The following is an 11044-nucleotide window of genomic DNA, read 5'->3' as shown; positions in this document are numbered from 1 at the left end:
ACACCCGAGAGAGAATAAGTACTCTTCTGCACTTCAGAAACGAAATTTAAGCTGATAATTATAATTTTTTATTAACCTCATTCATTTTGTCCATATAGGCATTGCATTTACGAACTGCAACTAGATAGTATTTCAAGGCAGGTTTTTAGGTAAAAAAGCTGAATCTTCATAACATGAAGATTATGATATATATTGTCCAAGTATTCTTCTTTCTTATACTGTACCATTTTAGGTAGACTGATAATCTTATTGACGTCATAAACAATTTTGAATTACACATGTAATGTTCACGTAAGAGTAAATTTATATTTGATATTCATATCAAACACTAACTATCATTATCATTTGTTGAAGTAGTAGCAGTTGTAGTATTAATTTGTTTCCTTAATTAATACACCTGAAATATGGTATATGAAAACTAACGTGAGGAGATGGCCGTGCAATAGCAAAATGAAACAAATAATTGTAAATTTTTATACCCTCTGATGCTAGTAAGTTCTTACTGTCCCTTTGGAATAAAAATGGATTCATTTATCATCCAATACAGTATAATAAATCATCTTTTGTCATACTTTTTTAGAGTTCATTTTCCTTTATTTCACTATAAGATTTGTTGTTTAAAATTCCATGGTTTGCGTAATTTTATTTTACAGAGCGTCGCAGTTAAGAATTAAGTGAAGTGCTTTAAATGTTAGATTTTTGTATTGCGGGAATTAGGGTACTTGTAATTCTTACATTGATCAAGAGCATCTTAAAAGACTCAGCATCCGTAGCTCTCTCGATGGCGTCTCGAGCCAGACTGAGAGGTTCCTTGGTCAATCTTCATCTTAAGCAGGCGCCAACAGTCCACATGCCACCCTCCTCCTATGCAGGTGAGCAGCTTTTTCGCGGAACGTTATATTCGCTTGAGGAAAATGTTTGAATGTTCACGCTTATGCCATAGCATTTGAACGACACTAGATGATGAGTCTGTTATGTGATGAATCTAAGCGTAATGAAAGACGTATAGATGTTTCCTACACTTCATACAACGTAGGTAAAGTGAAATTCGCTTCTGTCAAATAATGACGTCACAGGAAGGGGGCACGTGTGGCTGGTTCCGTGGGACTACAGGTGAAATGGGCATCAGTAGCATACGAGCATCCTCCGTGGTTTGACGTAACCTTGAAGCATTACGTCGCGTTGTTGTTTTGGCCAGATTTTAGTTTTCTTATTTAGAGAAGACGTCGACCAGCCCCCGTTCAAAGATCTGGAGCTGACAGCCTCTCCTTTGGCCCGGAAGGAGGTCGGAAGACGCCGGTCGGAAAATCACTAAAGGTGAACTGAGGATCTTGACTTATTTGGTAACATATTTGCTCGTCCTAAAAGGAAGTTTCGGGGAGGCGCTGTGCTAGACGGGGTCGGCCATTCCCACAGGAACAAAAACAATAACAACAATATCCGGTTCGAGAGAAAAGTATCAGACAGGAAAAGAAAATTATAAGGAATTGTGCGCGTTATTTTATTTTCTGTGCTTCGAACTGTCTTACATTTTTGTTGATATACTTCTTAGTTCTTTAATTATACATAAAGAACCTATTAGTGATATTGCTTCAAAGGACTTCGCCAAACCTAAAGTTGAAACTTATTACTGTTATTCGCACCATAAGCAAGGTCCCTTTGGTGATTTCAATGCTTTGAAATACTTATCACAGCTGAATTTATTGCGATGCTAGACACTTCGTTAGAGATGGAGAGGACAGAGAATCAAAGCCAAGACACCAACAACGACAGCAGGAACAGAAGATCAGGTGAGAAGTATGGTCTTCGCCCTCGAACCATCATCAAGAGGCTCCAGCAGGAAAAGGTTCGTCAGGAGGTACCTCTTAAAAGAGTCCGCACTAAATCTCGACCTGCCCCTTTATCAAAGTACCGAAGGAAAACGGCGAACGCTCGCGAGCGCCATCGTATGAAGGAGATCAACAACGCCTTCGAAACCTTACGGAAGGTCCTTCCAGACGCTATGGAAATCCAGGCCACCTCCTGCACGATGACTAAGATCACCACACTACGACTAGCGGCCAACTACATCCGGTCACTATCCGAGGTGTTGGCCGATGACAACGAGGTGGACTTGTGTTCCATCCAGCATTCTTTGCAGGACTCCATCGAGAATACGATCAAGGATTCTTTCCAGCATTCCTTCAATACCGGGGCACCCGGTGGGCATTCGATGGTCATTCAGTATGAGACTCCAATGCCCCATTATACCCACCACTGCATCCCTCAGTTCTCCCAGTTACCGGACCTCTGTTCCTCAACTAGCAGCATCGAGTCATCCTCGAGTTCCTTCTCGACGAGCCGAGGCTCCGTCGGGAGCAACAGTGACTTGGAGGAGCTCTTCTCCGATGACTCGGGGCATCTGGAGGACAGTTTCGATGTCTTCAAGAATATTCCCACGCCGTGTGTTTCCGATACCCTAGACATGATGCTTTGGGCGGATATGGATAACTTGACATTTCCCAGTGAACTGTGCAATTAATTGGATTTTGAAAGTGACTTTAAAAAATTATTAATATTCAGACGTTGTCATCTGTTATAACTTTGCCATCGTGTTACTTTCTCGTTGTTAAGGACAAAGACATATTGTTGGGAAAAAATCGTCTTTTTCCAGACTGATGAAATGAATATTTCTCGTACAATGAGAATTTTGCAAGCTAATGAATAATCAACTGAGAAGAAAGTGAAGGTATCCCAACTGAAAAGTTATAATGTCTGTAATTTAGATGCATATTTTATTCTCATATTTTATAGTACAATTTTGAGAACATGAACAAGATTTGTGATTTTTTTTACATGATATTTTGTATCTCTTTAAAGTAAGACAATGTATTATGTGTGTGTTTCTAGTCAAAGAGTGCCATAAAGTTAACATGTTCTTTGAGAGTTTAGGCTAAGAAACATTCCTTCTGTAATATTTAAAATAGGTTACATAATAGTGCATACGAGCTTGTTTTCTTAAATGTAAGATTATTAAGCCTGTTAAGAAATAAATGTTCAAATTGACTGCAGTTTTTCATTTCAATTTTCACTTTGGGTCAAAATGTTATTCCCACAGGAATTACGAGTGTCATTTTCTAGTTATTATGCTCATCTACGTTTCCATTACTGAACTATGTGAATCTAATTGTATGAATAAAAAACGAAATTTACTGGGAACATGAATATCATAAAAATATTAATATGCGAACAATGAAAACAATATTGACTATAAATGGAAATGAAAAAGTTTAACAATCTTTTTTTTCAGTATGGAACTCACTTCATTAAAATGACGGTAGTCTTATAAGAAGTATTATTTTTGAAAAGCTCACAAAAATGTAAAAATAAGAATAATAATGTAATACAGCGAAAAAAGAAAGTAAATTAATGTGATACAAATTTTGACTACTTTTTATAAATTATATTATTTACAAGTGAAACTCAGTTATTTAAAAACACAAATAGAAATATCGCTATTACAAGTCTGTGAACCAAAGATAAAATTTGTGTTTAATTATACAAAAGTAAAGGTAAATGTCTTTCTCCAGGAAGTTTAAGAACATTTTGTTTACTTGGGAATTCATTTTTCATTACAAAAATTTTTGTATCTATAGTTTATGGAGAGATATGACTTAAATTCTTCCACCAATCTATGTCTGGAAAAATTAAATAAAAACTACACACAGCTCAGTTGTAGTATCTACAGGAAGAAAAACATTATTCATTTCCTTTTAGAAGATGTTCACGTATCGAGATTATGAGAGAAGACAGACAATGAAATATGAAACAGACACAATGAAATCTGCAAAGGAATAAAAATAACGAGAAACTAAACCGATATTATGTCTAAGCAATAAAAACAATAACAAATGAAACTTACACTTTATTAAAAGCTGTGAATTGTATGAAATACACTGCAACATAGCTTTGAGAATTGTCTAAGTAACTGACTGTTGTTTTTTTATTATGGCCTTATGCTATTACGGTCTCTTGCTCGTAGAGCAGACAGTACTTTTGGCTAAGAGATCAGTAATGAACGGAGATAATCCTAAAAGTAGAGAAAGAAATACAAGGAAAAACAAAAGAGAAGCGTTAATGAAGTTCTTTTCTCTGTTGAAATATGTTAGGTGTATCGTCATCGTAAAAAAAAAAAAAAAAAAGAAAAAGAAAGAAAGAAAAAAGAATAGGGTTCTATTAAATATTGGGCTTCTTACTGGGAAGTAAAATGATAGAAACTTCATCCTGTCTGATGTATGGTAGTATAAAACAAGAAAAAAGTTTCTGCTGCATATTAGACTCGGGTAATTAGCTAACTGGCCATCTTGGAAATTTTGTAAGTTTTGGACCGGAAGATTTAGTTATATTAAAGACTTATGACGAGAGAGTTCAAGAGAACCTTCACACACACACACACACACACACACACACCTATCAGTGAGTGTGTTTATCTAAGGCTTGATTCAGAGTCAAATATAACCAAAAGATTTGAAGTAGTCATTATGTGGAAGGATTAATTGCTCAAAGAAAAAGCGAGAATACTTAAGACTTATCCAGATGGATAAGAAAACTTCGAAAACAACACTCACAAAGTGGCCATAAAAGTAATTTTCAAAACAAAAGAATAAAACAACTTAAGTCAATAATTTATCCATTGCCATGAATATCTATTGGAATTTAAAAAAAGGTCAAGAGGAAATTGGCGAAAGCTAGAAAATAAAGAAAAAGGAGAATGGGTGGAGACCTACTTTCACTTTCTATTGGTAGTCTGCAGACTCCTTTTGTTCTCGGTAATAGAAGTTAATGACTTACTCTGACTGAAAGCTTCTCACTTAATTTAGAAGTTAAACGCCAGGTGATATATTGCTTTTGTTTTTCTTTTCTTTTTGAGTCAGTTTTCTTTATTCTTAGATAGTAAAAGTCTTTAATGGGAAATTTTCCTTGTGCCACGAAGGTGTTAGTAGGTAGTAGTAGTAGTAGTAGTAGTAGTAATGATGATAATAATAATAATAACTGAACAAAATGGGAAACGAGATAACTGTAGGTTGACAACATGTAACTCACACTACCAAACAGATACTGTTGATTTTGGAATTTTTTCCCCAGGACATTATACTATAACCATTAACACAAATCGAGAGAAATTTTCAACCATTCTCTTCACTACTGAACTATTAATTCTCTATGCTACAGTGACGAATATTGAGCGATGATTCGCTCTTGTCATAATTGATTAATAAGCATGGTGGATAGCGACAATCATCGTTAGTATCTTTAATCTTTGGCTCTGTATAATAATGTCGTCTTACAATTCATCGAACGAGAAGGAATACATGTGTATGTATGTATGTATATATATATATATATATATATATATATATATATATATATATATATATATATATATTATACTATAATGTAATTATATACTATACACACACACACACACACATATATATATATATATATATATATATATATATACATACATACATACATACATACATACATACATAAACGTATGTATATATATTATAAATATTTATATATAATATAACATATATATATACATATATAATATGTATATATATATATGTATATATATATTAAACATATATATGTATATATATATACATTATATATGATATATATATATATATATATATACAATATAAATATATTATATGTATATACATAATATATGTATATATATATATATATATAGATATATGTATATATATATATATATATATATATATATATATATATATATATATATATATATATATATATATATATATATTATATATATATATATAAGGTGTGTGTACTATTTCATGGCACACCTCACCATCATTTTATCCGGAAGCTGTATTATTTATTGATGTAAAAGAATATTTAAAAAATGATGTGGGTGTTGCCTTTGGTAGAGCAGACAGAGGGGCGTGGAGACCTTTCAGTAGCTAGGCGGCCGGAGCGTCATTTTTAGTGCCACTAAATATTTCTCCTAACACAGGAGCGACGTGGTACGCCTCCCAGGCGCCCCTGGAAAGGGCAAGAAGTTGTCCCCTTTAATGGGTCCTTGGCGCTATTTTCGGAGGGAGTTGATAGTCGGGAGGCCAACCCACCTAATTTATATCTCACTCCAAAGGCCTCTTCGGCCACAAGTGGTCTATAGTTCACAGACCTGTAATAGCCAAATTTTCTAATGATGTTCCTAAGTATCACAGGAGGACGCCTCTCTTCAGTGTTGCTATTTACAACCTCCTGCGTGATAATCTCTCTCTCTCTCTCTCTCTCTCTCTCTCTCTCTCTCTCTCTCTCTCTCTCTCTCCATATTCTTGTTTGTCTTTACTTTCGTTTCCACGTTTCATTTTTTGATTTTTTTGTGTCTGTATCAGATTGATTATTTTTATACCGCCACAACTTTTTTATTTCTTTTAATCATCAACATCCATTGAAGAAACTTTTTGTTCTTACTTTTCATGCTACTCTTTCCCCTGTTTCATTGACTTTTTAATCCTCATTATCTTTACTTTCATCTATTTTCATTTCAATTCCATCTTCATAATGTATTTTTAATGCTTTAATGAAATTCTATGAAAGAGAGAGAGAGAGAGAAGAGAGAGAGAGAGAGAGAGAGAGAGAGAGAGAGAGAGAGAGACTTCTTGAACTAAGTTCTGTTTTTGTGAAAAAGAGTTAAGTAATTTCAGTTAGCCAGGCAAATTGTTCTTAAATAAAAGGAGAATGAAACGAAAGCATAGTGCTTGGATTATTTTATTCCTTCCTTATCTCTAAAATTCGCGTCTCGTTTTCAGAATAGGAAGAAATAATCAGACGAAGAACAGTCTGAATCAGTGGAGCGATCAATAGCTTAATCATTTCTTATAACAATGTGACGTTCAATTGCCAACTACAAGATCTTAGTAATATCAACTTGGCTAATAAATTAGTGTTAAAAATGAAAGCGTGTTCAATTTTTATCAAAATTTATATATCCGCTATTTCTTCCTATATGATATAGATAGCCTAATGGTTCGCTGATTGTTATCTTTAGTAATTCACAGGAGATAGCATTTTCTTTCATTCTAAATGATAATTGTATTAGACTTTGCATAAATGTTAACATGAAATAAAGTCTTGTTCGTTTAATGTATTTTGACTGATAGAAAAAAAAACATTTTCTGTTCACTATAACACTAAGCCAAACTTTTCTATTTGAAGTTGTATTTTTTAATTATGTATTGCTTAATTGACTGATTTATCACTGCCAATGAGCAATAAACACATAACCAGTGTTTTCGTACTTTGGACGATGTCTTCCATACCACGACGTTATACCTTCTGGGGCTTCTTTTCATTTAATGTAATTGGAGAAGTTACGTACTCAACATTACAATAATTGCTGCGCAAATCATAAAGTACTGTCACTCTTGAATTTAGCTTGTACCTAGGTCCATTTTCCTCTCTCTCTCTCTCTCTCTCTCTCTCTCTCTCTCTCTCTCTCTCTCTATATATATATATATATATATATATATATATATATATATATATATATATATATATATATATATATGTTTGTATCTTTCGGTTCATAAAGATGCTACGACGTTATTTGACTTCTATCCATCTGCATCCTTTCAAAAGCCCAACACCCAATTGCTTGCTCCTTATTTACAGCTCCAATTAGAGAAGTGAAAGACTCTGAATGACGACTGCGATGACATTTATGAGATGACGTAAGGATTTAACGACGCATAAAGACACCATTTGCCTATCCAGTCATACAACATTTTCTATGACCCCACAATTTCGATTTCTCTCTTCCCAAAAATTACCCTAGTGAAAATTTGCCAGTCTCTTAAAGAGGGTGAACTTATTTCAACACTCGGAGTTTTTGGATGGGCTATTTTCTCGTCAAGAAGGAAGGATAGCCTTGAACCAGTGAGCGAGGTCTTAAAAGTCACTTGGTGATGGGGGTGTGGGGGTATCTCGTTTGGAATTTCCTGGTCAAGACGTAGATTTATTTACTTTGGTAATCTTGTAATACTTATTGTGACCGGTATGGATTTACGTCCATGTGAATTTACTAAAAAATAGTACTTCTTCAGTTATAAAATCCATTAAAAATATTCTATATTTATACTTAAAACCCCCAAAAATAGTGAACAGACAAATAATTTTTGTTAAGCTTAGTTCCCAATAGTTTTACGTAGCCTGCTTGTGAAAACTATCTACCTACAGAAAATAATCGTCCTACCTGGAAAGATAACGTTGAGATTTTTCAAAAATATCATAGAGATACCTTTTTTGAGACGATAATCAGTAACAAAGAAAATGAGCATGAACGGGTCAGTAGAATCTTTAAAAAAGAAAATACTAATATGGTCAGGTCAATTTTTTTTTTTTTTTTTTTTTTTGCCCACCACAAAACTCCAAAGAAAGAGGTACGATAGATTCCTTCCACTGAAACTTGTTTTGCACTTTCAATGTGTCTTTTGCATATTCCATGCGCTAAAGAATGATTCATAATATTCCCTCTTTTTTTATTGACGTCATCTTTTTACACCAGTATGTTAATGGAACCCAACCGCTCTAAACATTTAGACATAAATCGTCTTGAAATTGCAGCCTCCTAAATCACGATATCTACTTTTAAACAATTCCCCTGTATGAAAACATGCAAAATTCAAATGGGGGTTTCTCCAGCCTCCCCGCCCCTTTTCACTCATCGGGAACATCCGACGATAACATCGAAGCCAGCCAGCGCCTCGGTTCGGATATATATTTCGGTGCAGACAACGCGCCAGCATACAACTGGCGAGGTGGCTGCTGCTGCTGCTGCGGCGGCGTGAAGAGCAATGATTTACACACAATTTATGTTAGATACAAGATAAGGAGAAGCCCTCCGACTCAATAGGTGTGTTGTCTCGCGTCCCCGAAGGGCGTCATTTCGAACACAGGATGCGTCGGGAGATACAGTCGAAATCACAGGGGTTTGCGGAAAGCTGAATCAAGCCCCAGCTGATCGACCGTCATCGACGCAAAAACGGGATGGACGCAGCAGCCGTGTTGGCTGCGAGCAACTAGAGAGGAGGGCAGGGAAAAGGTGGATGGAGGTGACCGAAAGACGGTCTTTCAGGAGGAGGGAGGGAGAAAAAAAAAAAAAAAAAAAAAAAAAAAAAAAAAAACAATAATCATGACCCATTCTTAACATCAGAGTGATGAGACATACCCTTCCAACTGAAATACGATCAGGCCGTTTCAGATAAAAGCAAATTGCCCGATGGAAAACCCTGATGGAAACGTTTGACGGAAAAGCACGGCGCAGGGAGGCGCTCTCAAGCACGGAAAGGACGGACGGACCTCCCTCGCCCTATCTGCGCCTTCCGTCAAGAAATCATCCCCTTCGGTCCGAGCAGTACTGGAGGGCTTCGACTGATTTAGAAGCGCGAAGGCTGATATGAAGCGGCCCCAAATACATAGGGAGAGCAGTGGGTCAGCGACTGTAAATCTTCATTTAATCATTGCTTTTGACGCAATCCTCCACCTCTTACCCTACTACCCTACTCAAACCCCCTCCCCCACGACCTTCCACACCCACCCACCACCAGCCCGAGTACCATCAACAACAGTACTACTACCATCCATCCGACGCCACCTCCAGGTTTAACGAAATAAGACCAGATCACCGAGCGAGCGAGCCATTCACAGTTTAAGGTAAGCGCAGGTCTGGGTCGGGCTAATCGCTACGTAACGGTGGCGATAATCGGTCATATTTCGTTTCTAAGAAGCGCCCTCTTGACGCGGTCGGACATGTTAGCCTCGGGTGGCAAAATATATATATGCTGATTAGCTACAGTAAGTCACAAATCAACATCTAATAATGCATGTTTATTATTCAATTTTATCGCTCACTTACTTCCTTTGGTCTATTTTATGGGGCGGTCAAGTTTTATTACGCGAGTAATCTGGATCATGACAGTTGAGTTGCTCCTGTATTTTCTGCCGATATTCATTCGGACTTGTGAAAGTAGGACTTTTGAAAGCAGGAGAAGCAATATTAGTTAAAAGTGATCCGGATTGCTCTACAAAATTTATCAGGCAAATCTTGTAAGATTGACTTTTCCTATTTCATTAAAGATCCGCCTTTAAGCATCAATATACGCAGTGTTTTCTTCTTAATCGGTAAGAATCTCTCTCTCTCTCTCTCTCTCTCTCTCTCTCTCTCTCTCTCTCTCTCCCAGTGGTCATACAAGTATGATTCATTTGACCCAACTGGCTATTCGAAAAAACTTTCGTCACTGAACTGTGAATTACTCCGTTAGTTAATCTTACCTACGGGCACTCGCACTGACACACACACACACACACACACACACACACACACACACACACACACACACATATATATATATATTATATATATATATGTGATGTATGTATGTATTGATATATATATATATATATATATATATATATATATATATATATATATATATATATATATATATATATATATATATATATATATATGTATAATATATGTGTGTGTGTATACACCTGGAATTATGGAAGTTTCTTTCGTGTATTTCCTACTCGAATTTAGGCTTGTAATGAAAGGCATGACGAACAGACATAAGCAAGTACAGAAGTTGAGAAGGCATCATTGAATTAATGTATGAGATTTTATACATACACATCCACAGACAAAACACATACACACATATACATATGTATATACATATATGTTTATGAATATGTGTGCGTGTGTTTGTGCCCTAAGTTGTTAATTGGTCTAGTCAGTTCTAATAAATGTATGTGAATTGTACAGATACACATGCAGATTTTAGATACCAAAGCCTGTTAAGGTATTAAGTTATTTCTTGGCTAGTATTCATTTTTTTTATTGATTTCCGATTTCTTTAAACAGTTAATTATAACTCTATAATTCGGTTATTCAGCTATTAAGGTGAGAATCCACAGGTAATCTCCAGCCATGTTTTCCTAGTAATTCTCCCTATTT

General features: G+C 35.6%; 1 protein-coding gene across 1 annotated transcript; it reads left to right on the top strand.

Annotated features, from left to right (window-relative positions):
• The first annotated feature begins 900 nt into the window (after window positions 1–900).
• Window positions 901–3045, top strand: LOC135215969 (neurogenic differentiation factor 1-like). Its single transcript, XM_064250923.1, has one exon. The coding sequence runs from the start codon at window positions 1709–1711 to the stop codon at window positions 2519–2521; it is 813 nt and encodes a 270-aa protein (XP_064106993.1). The 5' UTR covers window positions 901–1708; the 3' UTR covers window positions 2522–3045.
• Window positions 3046–11044: the final 7999 nt, after the last annotated feature.

The sequence above is a fragment of the Macrobrachium nipponense genome, chromosome 5 (genome assembly GCF_015104395.2).
Source record: "Macrobrachium nipponense isolate FS-2020 chromosome 5, ASM1510439v2, whole genome shotgun sequence".
Taxonomy (NCBI): domain Eukaryota; kingdom Metazoa; phylum Arthropoda; class Malacostraca; order Decapoda; family Palaemonidae; genus Macrobrachium; species Macrobrachium nipponense.
The sequence above is the reverse complement of the archived record's forward strand: the minus strand, read 5'-3'. Positions and strand labels throughout refer to the sequence as shown.